The sequence below is a fragment of the Mustelus asterias genome, chromosome 21 (assembly GCF_964213995.1).
Source record: "Mustelus asterias chromosome 21, sMusAst1.hap1.1, whole genome shotgun sequence".
Lineage (NCBI taxonomy): Eukaryota > Metazoa > Chordata > Chondrichthyes > Carcharhiniformes > Triakidae > Mustelus > Mustelus asterias.
Genome location: NC_135821.1, coordinates 6,190,364 through 6,210,572, shown reverse-complemented (window position 1 = coordinate 6,210,572; position 20,209 = coordinate 6,190,364). Strand labels below are relative to the sequence as shown.

Genomic DNA, 20,209 nt, shown 5'->3' with positions numbered 1-20,209 from the left:
CCAGACAGACAGTGACCCGAGGCTGGAATTGAACCCGGGTCCCTGGCGCTGTGAGGCAGCGGTGCTAACCACTGTGCCACCCTGCCAGCCCTTCTTCAATTCTATCCATGTAGAAGTGTTTGAGTTGCTGTTTTGCGGCTGCAGTGTTGTCGAATGCATCAATGGCCACTCAGGTTCCTGAGAAACACATGACCATCAATCAAATAGAGGTCAGCTGATCAGCCAACAGACACAGAGGGTTTCCCAAGAACGTACCATTATTCAAGGGGGGGGAGCAGGGGGAGGGATCTTTTTTTGCTGAGGTCGGACCGGTGCAGAACGGTTTGGAAAACCTCGTTCCCAGATCCCCAGGATCATTGTTGACTCTTTTGTTTTGTTGCAGTGAGAAGGATCTTCCCAAGAAGGTGGAGAGTCTACGAGAAGTCTGCGCCAAACTACCTCCAGAGTCCTACAATAACTTCCGGTAATGTCAGATACAGTGGGGAAGTGGGGGTGGGAGAGTGTCGAACGCATTGCGATGTTCAATCCTCTTTACTTATAAAAAATATCGAAATACTCAACATGGACGCAGAACTGGACACAGACATTTACGCACGACCCTCATGGTAAAACTAAATGTGCTTGGGGTGGCACAGTGGTTAGCACTGTGATGCACTATCAATAAGGCGAAAGACTACCGATATGCCAATATAAGTGTAGGCTTTTATTCACAACAGAATCAGGAGCAGATCCCAACAATTAACCGACCTGGACTGAACAAGGGGGAGGAGACAGCCACCTTTATACTAGGTGCTGAGGGGAGGAACCAAACTGGAAGGGGATGTGTCCAGGTATGACAAACACACACAACGGTGGTCCATATAGGACAAAGGCACAACTGAGGTCCACCACACACTGCTGCCTCACAGCGCCAGGGACCCGGGTCCGATTCCCAGCTTGGGTCACTGTCTGTGTGGAGTTTGTCCATTCTCCCCGTGTCTGCGTGGGTTTCTCCGGGTGCTCCGGTCTCCCTTCCACAACCCAAAGACGTGCGGGTTAGGTGCATTGGCCGTGCTAAATTGACGCTAATGTCAGGGGGATTAGCAGGGTAAATATGTGGGTTTACGGGAATAGGGCCTGGGTGGGATTGTTGTCAGCACAGACTCGATGGGCCAAATGGCCTCTTTCTGTACTGTAGGGATTCTGTAATTCTATGAAAGTAAACACCACCAATGATGTTTTAAATTTAAAGTTTATTTATTAGTGTCACAAGCCGGCTTACATTAACACTGCAATGAAGTTAATGTGAAAATCCCCTAGTCTCCATACTCCGGCGCCTGTTCGGCTACACTGAGGGAGAATTTAGCACGGCCAATGCACTTAACTGGCACATCTTTGGGACTGTGGGAGGAAACCGGAGCACCCGGAGGAAACCCACGCAGACACGGGGAGAACGTGCAAACTCCACACAGACAGTGACCCAAGCCAGGATTCAAACCCGGGTCCCTGGTGCTGTGAGGCTGCAGTGTGCCACACATTCAAATCGGAAGATGTTTAGTATGACATGGAGAGATTCCAATGGGTCCTATTTTTAAATTTTATTTATTCATTCGCGGGACATGGGTGTCGCTGGCTGAGCCAGCATTTATTGCCCATCCCTAGTTGCCCGAGGGCAGTTGAGAGTCAACCACATTGCTGTGGCTCTGGAGTCACATGTAGGCCAGACCGGGTAAGGACGGCGGATTCCCTTCCCTAAAGGGACATTAGTGGATCAAATGGGTTTCTCCAATAATTGGCAATGGTTTCATGGTCATCAGTAGATTCTTAATTCCAGACTGAATTCAAACTTCACAACTGACGTGGTGGGATTTGAACCCACTTTTGCAGAGCATTATACTGGGCCTCTGGTTTCTAGTCTAGTGATGATACCACTACACCACTGCCTTCCCCCATTATAACTTTAGAGTTTAGAAGAGTGTGAGGGGATCTCATAGAAACTTATAAAATTCTAACAGGGTTAGACAGGGTAGATTCAGAAAGAATGTTCCCGATGGTGGGGGAGTTCAGAACTAGGGGTCATAGTTTGAGGATAAGGGGGAAACCTTTCACAACCGAGTTGAGGAGAAGTTTCTTCACCCAGATAGTGGTGAATGTGTGGAATTCACTACCATAGAATGTAGTCGGGGCCAAAACGTTGTGTGATTTCAGGAAGAAATTAGATATAGCGCTTGGGGCTAAAGGGATCAAGGGATATGGGGAGAAGGGGGTGCCACCGTGCCACCCAAGATGTGGAGGTTAAGTGCATTGGCCAAGCTAAATTGCCCCTTAGTGTCCAAAGATCTGTGGGTTAGGTGGATTGGCCGTGCTAAATTGCCCCTTAGTGTCCAAAGATCTGTGGGTTAGGTGGATTGGCCGTGCTAAATTGCCCCTTAGTGTCAAGGGCACTAGCAGGGTAAATATGTGGGGTTACAGGGATAGGGCCTGGGCGGGATTGGTGCTGGTGCAGGCTCAATGGGCCGAATGGCCTCCTTCTGCACTGTAGAGGTTTTATGAAGTGCTGGGGCGATGTGCTGGGAAAACCTCAAACTGATAGAAATAAATCTTTTGTTTTTTTTAAACCAGGTATCTCATTAAGTTCTTGGCAAAGTTGGCGGAATATCAGGAAGTGAACAAAATGAGTCCGAGTAACATCGCCATCGTGCTGGGTCCAAACCTCCTCTGGCCCAGGGATGAAGGGTAGGTTAAAGGTCAGGTGAAAGGTCACTGAACATCATGGTAATTCCATCTTTGCATTTGGCCAATTGTTGCTGGGAGCCCAATAGAGAGGCGGCCATTTTGTCCTTCTCCCTCAGGCCTGTAAACAGGAAGTCATTCCCTGTCACTTCCTGCTGAAGGTGGAAAGATGCTCTTCCGACCATTTCCGCTTCCTTTGAAAACTAATTTGAAATGTTGTTTATGAGGGGGATTGCTCGCTGGAATTTGCCACCAAATGGAAAATGCACAATTGACAGTATAACCTCAACCTTCCAGGTTTTGGGGCTGTTTGGTGCCAGGCTAGAGGAGCTCCACCTCTCCAGTGGCTGAACAATGAGACGTTGCCCATGCTCTAGTTTCCAATCCTTGTGACAATGAGGATGAGACCCAGAGCAGCGCCAACAGAAATTAAATTCCACTCGTGCCTTTGTGGTGGGACTCTCATCTCTGAGTCAAAAGCTCACAGGGTTTGAGTCTCAACCAAGTGGTTTGAGCATAAGATCCTGGATGAGACGTGCAGTGGAGCACAGAGGGATTGAGGTTCCATCATTCAAAAAGGGCCTAAATCTGATTGCCCTCTTAGCTGGCTTTCAAAGTCCCTATGGAAGTATTTGGAAGTTTTCCCTGTGTCCCAATATTTATCCCTCAACCAATACTGCTGAAGAAAATGATCAAATTGTTCTATATGGTAGCCATGATGTGGAGATGCCGGCGTTGGACTGGGGTGGGCACAGTAAGAAGTCTCACAACACCAGGTTACAGTCCAACAGGTTTATTTGGAATCACGAGCTTTCGGAGCGCCACTCCTTTATCATTACTGTACTCTATATGGGATCTTGCTCTGCACAAATTGGCTGCAGAATTTCCTACATTGCAACAATGACTACACTTTACAGTGACGGGCTGTGTAGGGATGTCATGAAAGGCGTCCATCTCTTCTTGTGGAAAAAGTGGGCCCACTTGTGTTTGGAGAACAAAGCCCAAATGTGCAAACTGTTTCGCGGTGTGAGGTGAAGGCACATTAAACTCAGCTTTGCTCTCACATCCTGTTCCAGGAAAGTGTCCCTGATGGATATGGCGTCAGCGTCGTCTGTTCAAGTGGTCTCGGTGATGGAACCCATCATTCAGCACGCAGACAGCATCTTCCCGGAAGGTGAGGCCTGTCCCTTAATCCCTCCGAGTTCCCCTTGTGATTTACCCCACACGTAGTGCTGGAACCCACCCACTTGTTCTTTCCTTTCCTTTCCCCCCCATCCCAAACCCTCTGTGAGATTGTTTCACCCTCGGGTGTGACAGGTGAACCTGGGCAACAAGTTCCATGCAAGCCGGTTATCATTCAGCGGCGTTGCCTGTTGGGTATGGAAGAAGCTGTTGGCATTCCCATTGGCCGCAGGAAGGAATGAAGATCGACCAATGGCGGGAATGTGGAGGTGGGGATTCAGAGGTGACAGGTCACAGGCTAGGACCTCCAGGTAGATGATCCAGTGCTGGACCGCAGTCCAATCAGAATCAGGCGTAGACAAATGGCTACTGGAAATATAAAGTTCTGCTGCTTTTCTGTTCCAAATCTGAGTGAAAGGACAGGAGTGTTTGATAGGGACAGTGTAGAGGGAGCTTTAGTCTGTATCTAACCCCGTGCTGTACCTGTCCTGGGAGTGTTTGATGGGGGACAGTGTAGAGGGAGCTTTACTCTGTATCTAACCCCGTGCTGTACCTGTCCTGGGAGTGTTTGACGCGGGACAGTGTAGAGGGAGCTTTACTCTGTATCTAACCCCGTGCTGTACCTGTCCTGGGAGTGTTTGATGGGGACAGTGTAGAGGGAGCTTTACTCTGTATCTAACCCCGTGCTGCACCTGTCCTGGGAGTGTTTGATGGGGGACAGTGTAGAGGGAGCTTTACTCTGTATCTAACCCCGTGCTGTACCTGTCCTGGGAGTGTTTGATGGGGACAGTGTAGAGGGAGCTTTACTCTGTATGTAACCCCGTGCTGTACCTGTCCTGGGAGCGTTTGATGTGGGACAGTGTAGAGGGAGCTTTACTCTGTATCTAACCCCGTGCTGTACCTGTCCTGGGAGTGTTTGATAGGGACAGTGTAGAGGGAGCTTTACTCTGTATCTAACCCCGTGCTGTACCTGTCCTGGGAGTGTTTGATAGGGACAGTGTAGAGGGAGCTTTACTCTGTATCTAACCCCGTGCTGTACCTGTCCTGGGAGTGTTTGATGGGGACAGTGTAGAGGGAGCTTTACTCTGTATCTAACCCCGTGCTGTACCTGTCCTGGGAGTGTTTGATGGGGGACAGTGGAGAGGGAGCTTTACTCTGTATCTAACCCCGTGCTGTACCTGTCCTGGGAGTGTTTGATGGGGGACAGTGTAGAGGGAGCTTTACTCTGTATCTAACCCCGTGCTCCACCTGTCCTGGGAGTGTTTGATGGGGGACAGTGTAGAGGGAGCTTTACTCTGTATCTAACCCCGTGCTGTACCTGTCCTGGGAGTGTTTGATAGAGACAGTGTAGAGGGAGCTTTACTCTGTATCTAACCCCGTGCTGTACCTGTCCTGGGAGTGTTTGATGGGGGACAGTGTAGAGGGAGCTTTACTCTGTATCTAAGCCCGTGCTCTACCTGTCCTGGGAGTGTTTGATGGGGGGCAGTGTAGAGGGAGCTTTACTCTGTATCTAACCACATGCTGTACCTGTCCTGGGAGTGTTTGATAGGGACAGTGTAGAGGGAGCTTTACTCTGTATCTAACCCCGTGCTGTACCTGTCCTGGGAGCGTTTGATGTGGGACAGTGTAGAGGGAGCTTTACTCTGTATCTAACCCCGTGCTGTACCTGTCCTGGGAGTGTTTGATAGGGACAGTGTAGAGGGAGCTTTACTCTGTATCTAACCCCGTGCTGTACCTGTCCTGGGAGTGTTTGATAGGGACAGTGTAGAGGGAGCTTTACTCTGTATCTAACCCCGTGCTGTCCCTGTCCTGGGAGTGTTTGATGAGGACAGTGTAGAGAGAGCTTTACTCTGTATCTAACCCCGTGCTGTCCCTGTCCTGGGAGTGTTTGATGGGGACAGTGTAGAGGGAGCTTTACTCTGTATCTAACCCCGTGCTGTACCTGTCCTGGGAGTGTTTGCTGGGGGACTGTGTCGAGGGAGCTTTACTCTATATCTAACCCCGTGCTGTACCTGTCCTGGGACTGTTTGATGGGGGACAGTGTAGAGGGAGCTTTAATCTGTATCTAACCCCGTGCTGTACCTGTCCTGGGAGTGTGTGTTGGGGGACAGTGTGGAGGGAGCTTTACTCTGTATCTAACCCCGTGCTGTACCTGTCCTGGGAGTGTGTGATGGGGGACAGTGTAGAGGGAGCTTTACTCTGTATCTAACCCCGTGCTGTACCTGTCCAGGGAGTGTTTGATGGGGACAGTGCAGAGGGAGCTTTACTCTGTATCTAACCCCGTGCTGTACCTGTCCTGGGAGTGTTTGATGGGGACAGTGTAGAGGGAGCTTTACTCTGTATCTAACCCCGTGCTGTACCTGTCCTGGGAGTGTTTGATGGGGACAGTGTAGAGGGAGCTTTACTCTATATCTAACCCCGTGCTGTACGTGTCCTGGGAGTGTTTGATGGGGACAGTGTAGAGGCAGCTTTACTCTATATCTAACCCCGTGCTGTACCTGTCCTGGGAGTGTTTGATGGGGGACAGTGTGGAGGGAGCTTTACTCTATATCTAACCCCATGCTGTACCTGTCCTGGGAGTGTTTGATGGGGGACAGTGCAGAGGGAGCTTTACTTTGTATCTAACCCCGTGCTGTACCTGTCCTGGGAGTGTTTGATGGGGACAGTGTGGAGGGAGCTTTACTCCATATCTAACCCCGTGCTGTACCTGTCCTGGGAGTGTTTGATGGGGGACAGCGTAGAGGGAGCTTTACTTTGTATCTAACCCCAAGCTGTACCTGTCCTGGGAGTGTTTGATAGGGAGACAGTGTAGAGGGAGCTTTACTCTGTATCTAACTCCGTGCTGTTCCTGTCCTCGGAGTGTTTGATGGTGTGGAGATGCCGGCGTTGGACTGGGGTAAACACAGTAAGAAGTTTAACAACACCAGGTTAAAGTCCAACAGGTTTATTTGGTAGCAAAAGCAACACAAGCTTTCGGAGCTCCAAGCCCCTTCTTCAGGTGAGTGCATGAAGAAGGGGCTAGGAGCTCCGAAAGCTTGTGTGGCTTTTGCTACCAAATAAACCTGCTGGACTTTAACCTGGTGTTGTTAAACATCTTACTGTGTTTGATGGGGACAGTGTAGAGGGAGCTTTACTCTGTATCTAACCCCGTGCTGCACCTGTCCTGGGAGTGTTTGATGGGGGGACAGTGTAGAGGAAGCTTTACTCTGTATCTAACCCTGTGCTGTACCTGTCCTGGGAGTGTTTGATAGGGACAGTGTAGAGGGAGCTTTACTCTGTATCTAACCCCGTGCTGTACCTGTCCTGGGAGCGTTTGATGTGGGACAGTGTAGAGGGAGCTTTACTCTGTATCTAACCCCGTGCTGTACCTGTCCTGGGAGTGTTTGATAGGGACAGTGTAGAGGGAGCTTTACTCTGTATCTAACCCCGTGCTGTCCCTGTCCTGGGAGTGTTTGATGAGGACAGTGTAGAGAGAGCTTTACTCTGTATCTAACCCCGTGCTGTCCCTGTCCTGGGAGTGTTTGATGGGGACAGTGTAGAGGGAGCTTTACTCTGTATCTAACCCCGTGCTGTACCTGTCCTGGGAGTGTTTGCTGGGGGACTGTGTCGAGGGAGCTTTACTCTATATCTAACCCCGTGCTGTACCTGTCCTGGGACTGTTTGATGGGGGACAGTGTAGAGGGAGCTTTAATCTGTATCTAACCCCGTGCTGTACCTGTCCTGGGAGTGTGTGATGGGGGACAGTGTGGAGGGAGCTTTACTCTGTATCTAACCCCGTGCTGTACCTGTCCTGGGAGTGTGTGATGGGGGACAGTGTAGAGGGAGCTTTACTCTGTATCTAACCCCGTGCTGTACCTGTCCAGGGAGTGTTTGATGGGGACAGTGCAGAGGGAGCTTTACTCTGTATCTAACCCCGTGCTGTACCTGTCCTGGGAGTGTTTGATGGGGACAGTGTAGAGGGAGCTTTACTCTGTATCTAACCCCGTGCTGTACCTGTCCTGGGAGTGTTTGATGGGGACAGTGTAGAGGGAGCTTTACTCTATATCTAACCCCGTGCTGTACGTGTCCTGGAAGTGTTTGATGGGGACAGTGTAGAGGGAGCTTTACTCTATATCTAACCCCGTGCTGTACCTGTCCTGGGAGTGTTTGATGGGGGACAGTGTGGAGGGAGCTTTACTCTATATCTAACCCCATGCTGTACCTGTCCTGGGAGTGTTTGATGGGGGACAGTGCAGAGGGAGCTTTACTTTGTATCTAACCCCGTGCTGTACCTGTCCTGGGAGTGTTTGATGGGGACAGTGTGGAGGGAGCTTTACTCCATATCTAACCCCGTGCTGTACCTGTCCTGGGAGTGTTTGATGGGGGACAGCGTAGAGGGAGCTTTACTTTGTATCTAACCCCAAGCTGTACCTGTCCTGGGAGTGTTTGATAGGGAGACAGTGTAGAGGGAGCTTTACTCTGTATCTAACTCCGTGCTGTTCCTGTCCTCGGAGTGTTTGATGGTGTGGAGATGCCGGCGTTGGACTGGGGTAAACACAGTAAGAAGTTTAACAACACCAGGTTAAAGTCCAACAGGTTTATTTGGTAGCAAAAGCAACACAAGCTTTCGGAGCTCCAAGCCCCTTCTTCAGGTGAGTGCATGAAGAAGGGGCTAGGAGCTCCGAAAGCTTGTGTGGCTTATGCTACCAAATAAACCTGCTGGACTTTAACCTGGTGTTGTTAAACATCTTACTGTGTTTGATGGGGACAGTGTAGAGGGAGCTTTACTCTGTATCTAACCCCGTGCTGCACCTGTCCTGGGAGTGTTTGATGGGGGGACAGTGTAGAGGAAGCTTTACTCTGTATCTAACCCTGTGCTGTACCTGTCCCGGGAGTGTTTTAATGGGGAACAGTGTAGAGGGAGCTTTACTCTGTATCTAACCCCGTGCTGTACCTGTCCTGGGAGTGTTTGATGGGGACAGTGTAGAGGGAGCTTTACTCTGTATCTAATCCCGTGCTGTACCAGTCCTGGGAGTGTTTGATGGGGACAGTGTAGAGGGAGCTTTACTCTGTATCTAACCCTGTGCTGTACCTGTCCTGGGAGTGTTTGATGGTGTGGAGATGCCGGCGTTGGACTGGGGTAAACACAGTAAGAAGTTTAACAACACCAGGTTAAAGTCCAACAGGTTTATTTGGTAGCAAAAGCAACACAAGCTTTCGGAGCTCCAAGCCCCTTCTTCAGGTGAGTGCATGAAGAAGGGGCTAGGAGCTCCGAAAGCTTGTGTGGCTTATGCTACCAAATAAACCTGCTGGACTTTAACCTGGTGTTGTTAAACATCTTACTGTGTTTGATGGGGACAGTGTAGAGGGAGCTTTACTCTGTATCTAACCCCGTGCTGCACCTGTCCTGGGAGTGTTTGATGGGGGGACAGTGTAGAGGAAGCTTTACTCTGTATCTAACCCTGTGCTGTACCTGTCCCGGGAGTGTTTTAATGGGGAACAGTGTAGAGGGAGCTTTACTCTGTATCTAACCCCGTGCTGTACCTGTCCTGGGAGTGTTTGATGGGGACAGTGTAGAGGGAGCTTTACTCTGTATCTAATCCCGTGCTGTACCAGTCCTGGGAGTGTTTGATGGGGACAGTGTAGAGGGAGCTTTACTCTGTATCTAACCCTGTGCTGTACCTGTCCTGGGAGTGTTTGATGGGGACAGTGTAGAGGGAGCTTTACTCTGTATCTAACCCTGTGCTGTACCTGTCCTGGGAGTGTTTGATGGGGACAGTGTAGAGGGAGCTTTACTCTGTATCTAATCCCGTGCTGTACCAGTCCTGGGAGTGTTTGATGGGGACAGTGTAGAGGGAGCTTTACTCTGTATCTAATCCCGTGCTGTACCTGTCCTGGGAGTGTTTGATGGGGGACAGTGTAGAGGGAGCTTTACTCTGTATCTAATCCCGTGCTGTACCTGTCCTGGGAGTGTTTGATGGGGGACAGTGTAGAGGGAGCTTTACTCTGTATCTAATCCCGTGCTGTACCTGTCCTGGGAGTGTTTGATGGGGGACAGTGTCGAGGGAGCTTTACTCTGTATCTAACCCCGTGCTGTATCTGTCCTGGGAGTGTTTGATGGGGGACAGTGTAGAGGGAGCTTTACCCTGTATCTAACCCCGTGCTATACCTATCCTGGGAGTGTTTGATGGGGACAGTGTAGAGGGAGCTTTACTCTGTATCTAACCCCTTGCTGTACCTGTCCTGGGAGTGTGATGCGCGACAATCAAGCACGTGGAACAAGGCTTCAGTATCGAAGGCTTTTATTGTCTAACAATGGAACTACTAACACGAATACACCAATTCAGACTGAAGGGGTCCTGCCGGAGCAGAGGGTCTTATACCTCTCCTCCGGAGGCGGGGCCCCACCGGGATGTGCCATAATAACATTTACAACAGGTAAACACCCTAACCCAACAACATTGTACAACCCCCACAGTGACAACACCCTAACCCAACAGTAACCTAAGAACAACCCCCAGTGGTAACCAACAATGGTTCACCACATTCACCCCTCCTTTAAAAACAAGGCCGGCGGGGTGCAAAAAAAAACAGGTCATATGTACAAAATTCACAAGTCCAGACGGTCTGGAGGACCGCACCGTCGCTGTGATCTCCTCAACACCGGTTGCGAAACCGGAGCAGGTGCTTGCGGTGGCGTTCTCTCCAAAACAACGTCCGGCTGTCCCCTCAAGGACTCCCGGGCCGGTTGGCCCTGGTGAGGCGATGGTGCAGGGGATCCTGGAACCTTCGGTGGTGGCGCCGATCTCCGAGTCTCAGGCAAGCTGTACATTGGAGTAGAACTGTTATGCACTGGTCCCGGTGTTGACCGCGCCACGTCTGGGGAAGAAATGAGTAGTAGGGGATTCGTGACAGGGGGTATGGGAGCGACAGGTGTTGCTACGTCCCCTGCGGGCGCCAGGTCTCTAATGGAGACAGTGTCCTCTCGCCCGTCAGGATATGCCACATAGGCATACTGAGGGTTGGCGTGGAGGAGTTGGACCGGTTCGACCAAGGGGTCGGACCTGCGAGCCCTCACATGTCGCCGCAGAAGGACGGGTCCTGGGTACGTCAACCAGGCTGGTAATGAGATCCCCGAGGACGACTTCCGAGGGAATGAGAACATCCTCTCGTGGGGAGTAGCATTGGTTGCCGTACACAGGAGGGAGCGGATAGAATGGAGCGCATTTGGAAGGACCTCCTGCCAACGGGAGACTGGAAGGCCCCTGGATTTCAGTGCCAGTAGGACAGCCTTCCAGACTGTAGCATTCTCCCTTTCCACCTGTCCGTTACCCCTAGGGTTGTAGCTCGTGGTTCTACTAGAGGCAATCCCGAATGAGAGCAGGAATTGCCTCAAGTCGTTGCTCATGAACGACGAGCCCCTGTCGCTATGAATGTAGCAGGGGTACCCGAACAGGGTAAAAAACTCACTGAATGCCTTGATGACGGTGGCAGTCGACGTGTCCGCACAGGGGACAACAAACGGGAACCGGGAGTACTCGTCTATTATGTTGAGGAAATAGACGTTCCGGTCCGTTGAGGGAAGGGGGCCCTTAAAATCCACACTCAGCCTCTCAAAAGGGCGAGTGGCCTTGACCAATTGTGCCCGGTCTGGTCGATAAAAGTGTGGTTTGCATTCTGCGCAAATCCGACAGCTTCTCGTCACTGACCTGACATCCTCCACCGAGTAGGGCAGGTTGCGGGCTTTGACGAAATGGTAGAGTCGGGTGACTCCAGGATGACACAAGTCATTGTGGAGGGCCTTCAAGCGGTCCTCCTGCATGATGGCGCATGTTCCGCGCGAGAGGGCATCCGAGGGCTCATTGAGCTTCCCTGGACGATACATAATCTCGTAATTATAGGTGGAGAGCTCAATTCTCCACCGCAAGATCTTATCGTTCTTGATCTTGCCCCTCTGCGTGTTGCTGAACATAAACGCCACGGATCGTTGATCCGTGATCAGAGTGAACCGCTTCCCCGCCAGGTAATGGCGCCAGTGTCTGACTGCCTCCACAATGGCCTGAGCCTCCTTCTCCACCGCTGAGTGCCGAATTTCGGGGCCTTGAAGGGTGCGGGAAAAGAACGCGACGGGCCTGCCTGCCTGGTTTAGTGTGGCGGCTAGGGCGAAATCAGATGCATCACTCTCCACCTGGAAAGGGATGGATTCATCCACCGCGTGCATCGTGGCTTTCGAAATGTCGCTTTTCAAAGCCTTGAAGGCCAATTGGACCTCCGGCGTAAGTGGGAAGGTCGTGGACTTGATGAGCGGACGAGCTTTGTCCGCGTAGTTGGGGACCCACTGCGCATAGTACGAAAAGAACCCGAGGCATCTCCTCAGTGCTTTCGTGCTAGCGGGCAAGGGAAGTTCAGTAAGGGGGCGCATACGGTCTGGATCAGGGCCAATGACCCTGTTTTCCACCACGTATCCGAGGATGGCTAACCTGCGCGTACGGAATACGCACTTCTCCCTGTTATAGGTCAGATTCAGGCGAGATGCGGTGCGCAGAAAGTGTTGGAGATTCGTGTCATGGTCCTGCTGGTCATGGCCGCAGATGGTGACGTTATCCAGGTACGGGAAGGTAGCCCGCAACCCGTTCTGGTCCACCATTCGGTCCATAGCACGCTGGAAGACCGAGACCCCATTGGTGACACCAAATGGAACCCTGAGGAAATGGTATAGACGACCATCCGCTTCAAAAGCCGTATATTGACGGTCCTCTGGGCGGATGGGGAGTTGATGGTAGGCGGACTTAAGGTCTATGGTAGAGAACACTCGGTACTGCGCAATCTGATTGACCATATCAGAAATGCGCGGGAGAGGATACGCATCCAGCTGCGTATAACGGTTAATGGTCTGACTGTAGTCGATGACCATCCGAGGTTTGTTCCCGCTTTTGACTACCTCGACCTGCGCTCTCCACGGACTAGCACTGGCCTGTATGATCCCTTCCTTGAGGAGCCGCTGAACCTCAGATCTAATAAAGATCCGGTCCTCAGCGCTGTAACGCCTACTTTTCGTAGCGAGGGGCTTGCAGCCTGGTACCAGATTCTTAAATAGGGAAGGTGTAGTGATTTTCAGAGTGGAAAGATTGCATGCGGGGCGCTTTGGGCAATTTGGAGGCTGCGGCTGATTCCCTACTGCCAGTGAAGGGAGTGGCCCACCGTACTGTAGGATCACATTCTTCATGTGGGCCATAAAATTTAGTCCGAGGAGAATTGGCGCACAAAGGTGAGGTAACACAAGGAGCCTGTATTGCTCGTAAATTGTGCCCCGTACCTCTAGAGTTACCATACATCGTCCTTGGATCGGTACAGACTGGGACCGTGATGCCATGGAAATTGTCTGCTTGGCAGGGAGAACCCGGAGTCCACACCTTTTAGCAGTTTCAGGGTGTATGAAACTCTCGGTGCTCCCACTGTCAAACAGACAATTCACAGCTCGACCATTTACCTTTATATCCATCATTGAATTCTCAAGCCTGTGGTGCTTAGTCTGGTCCAGGGAGATCGACGCCACCGTTGGCCCCTGGGCGTCACTGCATGCCGCCGATGTTGATGCTGAGGACCCCTGCTGGTTGCTCCTAGTCGTCGTGGACCATGATGGCCGCCCCCATGAATCGCACGTGGGCGAGGGCGCCAAACGCAGCGACTCCTGGTCGTCTTCCTCCTCCTCCGTCAGCCACGATGGCGCCGTCCTGGATTCGCACGTGGTCGGACCTCGTGGGTACTGCGACGCCGAAGGAGATTGTCTCCGTTCTGGAGGGTTACAAGCTGCACTGCCGTTTTTGAACTTCGACCTGCAGACTTTACCGTAGTGGCCTTTTTTACCGCACTGGCTGCAGATTGCCGTTCTTGCCGGACACTGTTGCCGTGGATGCTTGGCCCCACCGCAAAAATAGCATCGCTGGCCACCTGGAGCTGCCGCCGTCGTCGGATCGATCTGGGAGCGCGGGTTTGCGGGGCAAGGAGGGAGCTGAGCTTGCTCTTGCCACGTTGACTCCACGTGGTCCTCGGGGTACAGCGCCAAGCTTTTCGACGCCGCTTCCAGCATCTCAGCCATCTCCATCGCTTGGGTCAAGTCGAGGTTCCCCTTTTCCAGTAATTTAAGCCGGATGTACGAGGACCCTACCCCTGCTACGAACGCGTCTCGGGCGTGGTCGTACATGTATTGTTCGGCTGATACGTCTTTACAATCGCAACCCCTGGCAAGCTGCAGGAGCTCATTGGCGTAGTCCTCCATGGTTTCGCCCGACTGCCGACGTCGTGTAGCGAGGAGGTAACGAGCGTGTATCTCATTGGGTGGTTTCGTGTATCGTTTCTTCAAGAGCTCGACGGCCCTCGGGTAAGTGGGAGCCGCACGAATCGCGAGATAAATCATGTCGCTTACCCTTGCGTGGAGGACTTGGAGTTTGTCACTGTCTGTAGTAATAGCTACAGAGGCAGCCAGGTAGTCTTCGAAACACTTCCACCAGTGGTCGAAGGTGTTAGCGGCACCGACCGCACGTGGGTCCAACGCCAGACGATCTGGTTTCAAGATCTGTTCCATACTCTTTTTTGTACAGCTGAGAGTTTTCTGTTAGACAATAAAATTGATGCGCGACAATCAAGCACGTGGAACAAGGCTTCAGTATCGAAGGCTTTTATTGTCTAACAATGGAACTACTAACACGAATACACCAATTCAGACTGAAGGGGTCCTGCCGGAGCAGAGGGTCTTATACCTCTCCTCCGGAGGCGGGGCCCCACCGGGATGTGCCATAATAACATTTACAACAGGTAAACACCCTAACCCAACAACATTGTACAACCCCCACAGTGACAACACCCTAACCCAACAGTAACCTAAGAACAATCCCCAGTGGTAACCAACGATGGTTCACCACAGAGTGTTTGATGGGGGACCCTTGCAATTTCCACAGAGATTCTCCTGTCCCCTGTCATTTATTTGTTGAAATCTGTGGAATAATGGGGAGATTGTGAGATTCCCTGTGTTCGTCTATCCAAGATCTGCATTCCATTGACACGGTCTGAATCTGAATTCTGACTTGAAGCCAGCAAGGGCGAGGGTTTAATACTATCCCACATTGCCACCTGCTGATTGTTTCGATAATAACTACACTGACAGTCACTGGAGTTCGGAGCTGATTGCTCAGTGAGTAATTCTGTTGCCTTGAGGCAGCTGCTCATAACGGAATCCGATGGAACGCAGAACAGTTCTATTCTGGGTAGCTGTCGTTACTCAGCCAGTATGCTGAAGACGCAGTGCTATCCCAGCATGCCATGTGGACTCAGTTGGCCAATTTAATTTCACCCGTGTCACTCTCCCTTTTCCCTATTTCATTCCTATAACAGAGACCGTGTCACTGTTTACCTGATTAAGTCACCCTTCCTGGGGAGTGTGTCAGTATTTACTGGGGGTCCCTGGGAGTGTGTCAGTATTTACAGGGGTCCCTGGGGATTATATCAGTATTTACAGGGGGTCCCTGGGGATTATATCAGTATTTACAGGGGGTCCCCGGGGAGTGTGTCAGTATTTAAAGGGGGTCCCCGGGGAGTGTGTCAGTATTTAAAGGGGGTCCCCGGGGAGTGTGTCAGTATTTACAGGGGTCCCTGGGGAGTGTGGCAGTATTTACAGGGGGTCCCCGGGGAGTGTGTCAGTATTTACTGGGGGTCCCTGGGGATTATATCAGTATTTACAGGGGGTCCCTGGGGATTATATCAGTATTTACAGGGGGTCCCCGGGGAGTGTGTCAGTATTTACAGGGGGTCCCCGGGGAGTGTGTCAGTATTTACAGGGGGGTCCCCGGGGAGTGTGTCAGTATTTACAGGGGGTCCCCGGGGAGTGTGTCAGTATTTACAGGGGTCCCTGGGGAGTGTGTCAGTGTTTGCAGGCGGTCCCCGGGGAGTGTGTCAGTATTTACAGGCGGTCCCCGGGGAGTGTGTCAGTATTTACAGGCGGTCCCCGGGGAGTGTGTCAGTGTTTACAGGCGGTCCCCGGGGAGTGTGTCAGTATTTACAGGCGGTCCCCGGGGAGTGTGTCAGTGTTTACAGGCGGTCCCCGGGGAGTGTGTCAGTATTTACAGGCGGTCCCCGGGGAGTGTGTCAGTATTTACAGGCGGTCCCCGGGGAGTGTGTCAGTATTTACAGGCGGTCCCCGGGGAGTGTGTCAGTGTTTACAGGCGGTCCCCGGGGAGTGTATCAGTATTTACAGGCGGTTCCTGGGGGGGGGGAATGTGTCAGTATTTATGGGGTGGTTCCCCGGGGAGTGTGTCAGTATTTACAGGGGGGTCCCCTAGGTGTGTGTCAGTATTTACAGGGGGTCCCCCCCCCCCACCCCACCACCTGCGACGATTCCCGTGGATGGGCGGAATGGGAAAATATCCCCCCCATGGTGTCCCCAAAACAGAAAAGCTTGCCAACTATTTATCTAAAAAGACTTTCTCGACACTGAGCACTGAGTGACACTAAACTCCTGTCTGCAATAATTATTTAAACTCTGTTTGTCTTTCCACAGATTTAGATTTCAGTGTGTCAGGAATGTTTGGGCCTACCTGTCTGTCTTCAACGTACACATCTCCAAAGAAAGAGGGCAGCTCAATGGAACAGGCCCTTGCTCCCCCCGAGAAAGAGACCCCTGTGCTGAAGGAAGAGTACGTTCAGTTAACTTGTGCCTCTCTGGTTTTCATCTCTCCATCTTTGCCTTTTGTTGTCCAGGCCCCAGGCTCTGGAATTGTTACCTTCGATAGTCACTGAAAGCTAACATGCAGGTTAAAGTTAAATGTTATTTATCAGTGTCACAAGTAGGCTGACATTAACACTGCAATGACGTTACTGTGAAAATCCCCTAGTCGCCACACTCCGGCGCCTGTTCGGGTACACCGAGGGAGAACTTATCCCGGCCAATGCACCCTAACCAGCACGTCTTTCGGACTGTGGGAGGAAACCGGAGGAAACCCATGCAGACACGGGGAGAACGTGCAGACTCCGCACAGACAGTGACCCAAGCCGGGAATCGAACCCGGGTCCCTGCCACAGCAAGCAGTCAGGAAGGCAAATGGTATGTTGGCCTTCGTTGCAATAGGACTTGAGTACAGGAGCAAGGATGTCTCACTGTAGATATACAGGGCCTTGGTGAGACCACATCTGGAGTATTGTATCCGGTTTCGGTCTCCTTATAATATAAATGATATACTTGCCATAGAGGGAGTGCAGCGGAGGTTCACCAGGTGGATCCCTGGGATGGCAGGATTGTTGTATGAGGAGAGATTGGGTCGACTGGGCCTGTATTCATTGGAATTTAGAAGAATGAGGGGGATCTATCTAATTGAAAAGTCTAAAATTCTGACAGGACGAGACAGACTGGATACAGGAATGTTGGTTCCTCTGGCTGGGGGGAGCCTAAAACAAGGGGCCTCAGAGTCAGGATACAGGGGAAGCCATTTAGGACTGAGATGAGGAGGAACCTCTTCATTCTGAGGTGAACTGTGGAATTCTCTACCACAGAAAGCTGTGGAGGCCAAATCACGGAATATATTGGCACAGTGGTTAGCACCGCTGCCTCACAGCGCCAGGGACCCGGGTTCGATTCCCGGCTTGGGTCACTGTCTGTGCGGAGTTTGCACGTTCTCCCTGTGTCTGCGTGGGTTTCCTCCGGGTGCTCCGGTTTCCCCCACGGTCCAAAGATGTGTGGGTTAGGTTGATTGGCCATGCTAAATTGCCCCTTAGTGTCAGGGGGGCTAGTGGGGTAAATACTTGGGGTTACGGGAATAGGGCCTGGGTGGGATTGTGGTCGGTGCAGGCTTGATGGGCCGAATGGCCTCCTTCTGCGCTGTAGGGATTCTATGATTCTCTGAAAGAAATAGATAGATTTCGAGACAGGACTGGGAGACTCTACCTGGATAGGGTAGAGGTGGAGAGATTCTTTCCACTTAGAAGGGAAACCAGAACTAGAGGGCACAGCCTCAAAATAAGGGGGGGCCGGTTCAGAACAGAGTTGAGGGGGAACTTCTTCTCTCAGAGGGTAGTGAATCTCTGGAATTCTCTGCCCATTGAAGTGGTGGAGGCTTCCTCGTTGAATATGTTTAAATCACGGGTAGATAGTTTTCTGATCGATAAGGGAATTAGGGGATGTGGGGAGCAGGCGGGTAAGTGGAACTGATTCGCTTCAGATCAGCCATGATCTTGTTGAATGGCGGGGCAGGCTCAAAGGGCCAGATGGCCTACTCCTGCTCCTATTTCTTATGTTCTTATGAGACTCCAAAGACAACAAGGGAAATGGGGACAGAGCGGGAGTGTGGTATTGGGATAGAGGGTCGGCCATGATCACAGCAAATGTCGGAGCAGGCTTGAAGGGCCAAATGGCCTACTCCTGCTCCTGTTTTCAATGTTTCTACGTTTCAATTTCTCTGCCTCTTTCCTCCCTCAAGACATTCCTTAAAATCTGCCTCTTTGATCAGGTTTTTGGTCACCCTCTCCGAATGTCTCCTCTTTGATCAGGTTTTTGGTCACCCTCTCCGAATGTCTCCTCTTTGACCTCATTGTGAATGTTTGACCAATTTACCCTCCTGATGAAGCAGCTTGAACTGCTTTACTTTGTCAAAGGTTCCATATAAATGCAAGTGGAGGACACGGCGGCACAGTGGGTTAGCACTGTTGCCTCACAGCGCAGGGACCCGGGTTCGATTCCCGGCCTCGGGTCACTGTCTGTGCGGAGTTTGCACGTTCTCCCCGTGTCTGCGTGGCTTTCCTCCGGGTGCTCCGGTTTCATAAGAACATAAGAAATAGGAGCAGGAATAGGCCATCTGGCCCTTCGAGCCTGCCCCGCCATTCAACAAGATCATGGCTGATCTGCAGCGAATCAGTTCCACTTACCCGCCTGCTCCCCACATCCCCTAATTCCCTTATCGATCAGAAAACTATCTACCCGTGATTTAAACATATTCAACGAGGAAGCCTCCACCACTTCAATGGGCAGAGAATTCCAGAGATTCACTACCCTCTGAGAGAAGAAGTTCCCCCTCAACTCTGTTCTGAACCGGCCCCCCCTTATTTTGAGGCTGTGCCCTCTAGTTCTGGTTTCCCTTCTAAGTGGAAAGAATCTCTCCACCTCTACCCTATCCAGCCCCTTCATTATCTTATATGTCTCTATAAGATCACCCCTCATCCTTCTAAACTCCAACGAGTACAGACCCAATCTGTTTAATCTCTCCTCATAAGCTACACCCCTCAACTCCGGTATCAACCTGGTGAACCTTCTCTGCACTCCCTCCAAGGCCAATATATCCTTTCGCAAATAAGGGGACCAAAACTGCACACAGTATTCCAGTTGCGGCCTCACCAGTGCCCTGTACAGTTGCAGCAAGACCTCCCTGCTTTTATATTCTATCCCCCTCGCGATAAAGGCCAACATTCCATTCACTTGCTTGATCACCTGCTGCACCTGCAGACTGAGTTTTTGCGATTCGTGCACAAGGACCCCCAGGTCCCTCTGCACAGTCGCACGATGTAATTTTTCTCCATTTAAATAATATTCCAATTTACTATTATTTCTTCCAAAGTGGATAACCTCACATTTGCTAACGTTATATTCCATCTGCCAGATCCTCGCCCACTCGCTCAGCCTATCCAAATCTCTCTGTTTCCTCCCACATTCTGAAGATGTGTGGGTTAGCTGGATTGGCCGTGCTAAATTGCCCTTTAGTGTCCAAAGATGTACGGATTAGGTGGATTGGCCATGCTAAATTGCCCCTTAGTGTCCAAAGATGTGCGGGTTAGCTGGATTGGCCGTGCTAAATTGCCCTTTAGTGTCCAAAGATGTACGGATTAGGTGGATTGGCCATGCTAAATTGCCCCTTAGTGTCCAAAGATGTGCAGGTTAGGGGGATTGGCCATGTTAAATTGTCCCTTAGTGTCCAAAGATGTGCGGGTTAGGTGGATTGGCCATGCTAAATTGCCCCTTAGTGTCCAAAGGTGTGCAGGTTAGGTGCATTAGCAGGGTAAATATGTAGGCTTATGGGGATAGGGTGGGGGAGAGGGCCTGTGTAAGATGCTCTGTCAGAGAGAAGGTGCAGACGCAATGGCCCCAATTCATTTTTATTCATCCATGGGACATGGGCGTCGCTGGCTGGGCCAGCATTTATTGCCCATCCCTAGTTGCCCTTGGAGGGCAGTTGAGAGTCAACCACATTGCTGTGGCTCTGGAGTCACATGTAGGCCAGACCGGGTAAGGATGGCAGATTTCCTTCCCTAAAGAGACATGAGTGAACCAGGTGGGTTTTTCCAACAATCGACAATGGTT

At 51.3% G+C, this 20,209-nt stretch overlaps 1 protein-coding gene across 3 annotated transcripts in view; it reads left to right on the top strand.

Annotated features, from left to right (window-relative positions):
* The window catches only part of LOC144509048 (SH3 domain-binding protein 1-like), a 106,930-nt gene that overhangs the window by 73,972 nt on the left and 12,749 nt on the right, over positions 1 to 20,209 (top strand). For all 3 annotated transcript variants that reach the window (XM_078237333.1, XM_078237331.1, XM_078237332.1), the window contains 4 exons: positions 383 to 463; positions 2,602 to 2,715; positions 3,789 to 3,886; positions 16,427 to 16,562. In XM_078237333.1, coding sequence (XP_078093459.1) covers positions 383 to 463; positions 2,602 to 2,715; positions 3,789 to 3,886; positions 16,427 to 16,562 — 429 coding nt within the window. The remainder of the gene's footprint in view (positions 1 to 382; positions 464 to 2,601; positions 2,716 to 3,788; positions 3,887 to 16,426; positions 16,563 to 20,209) is intronic.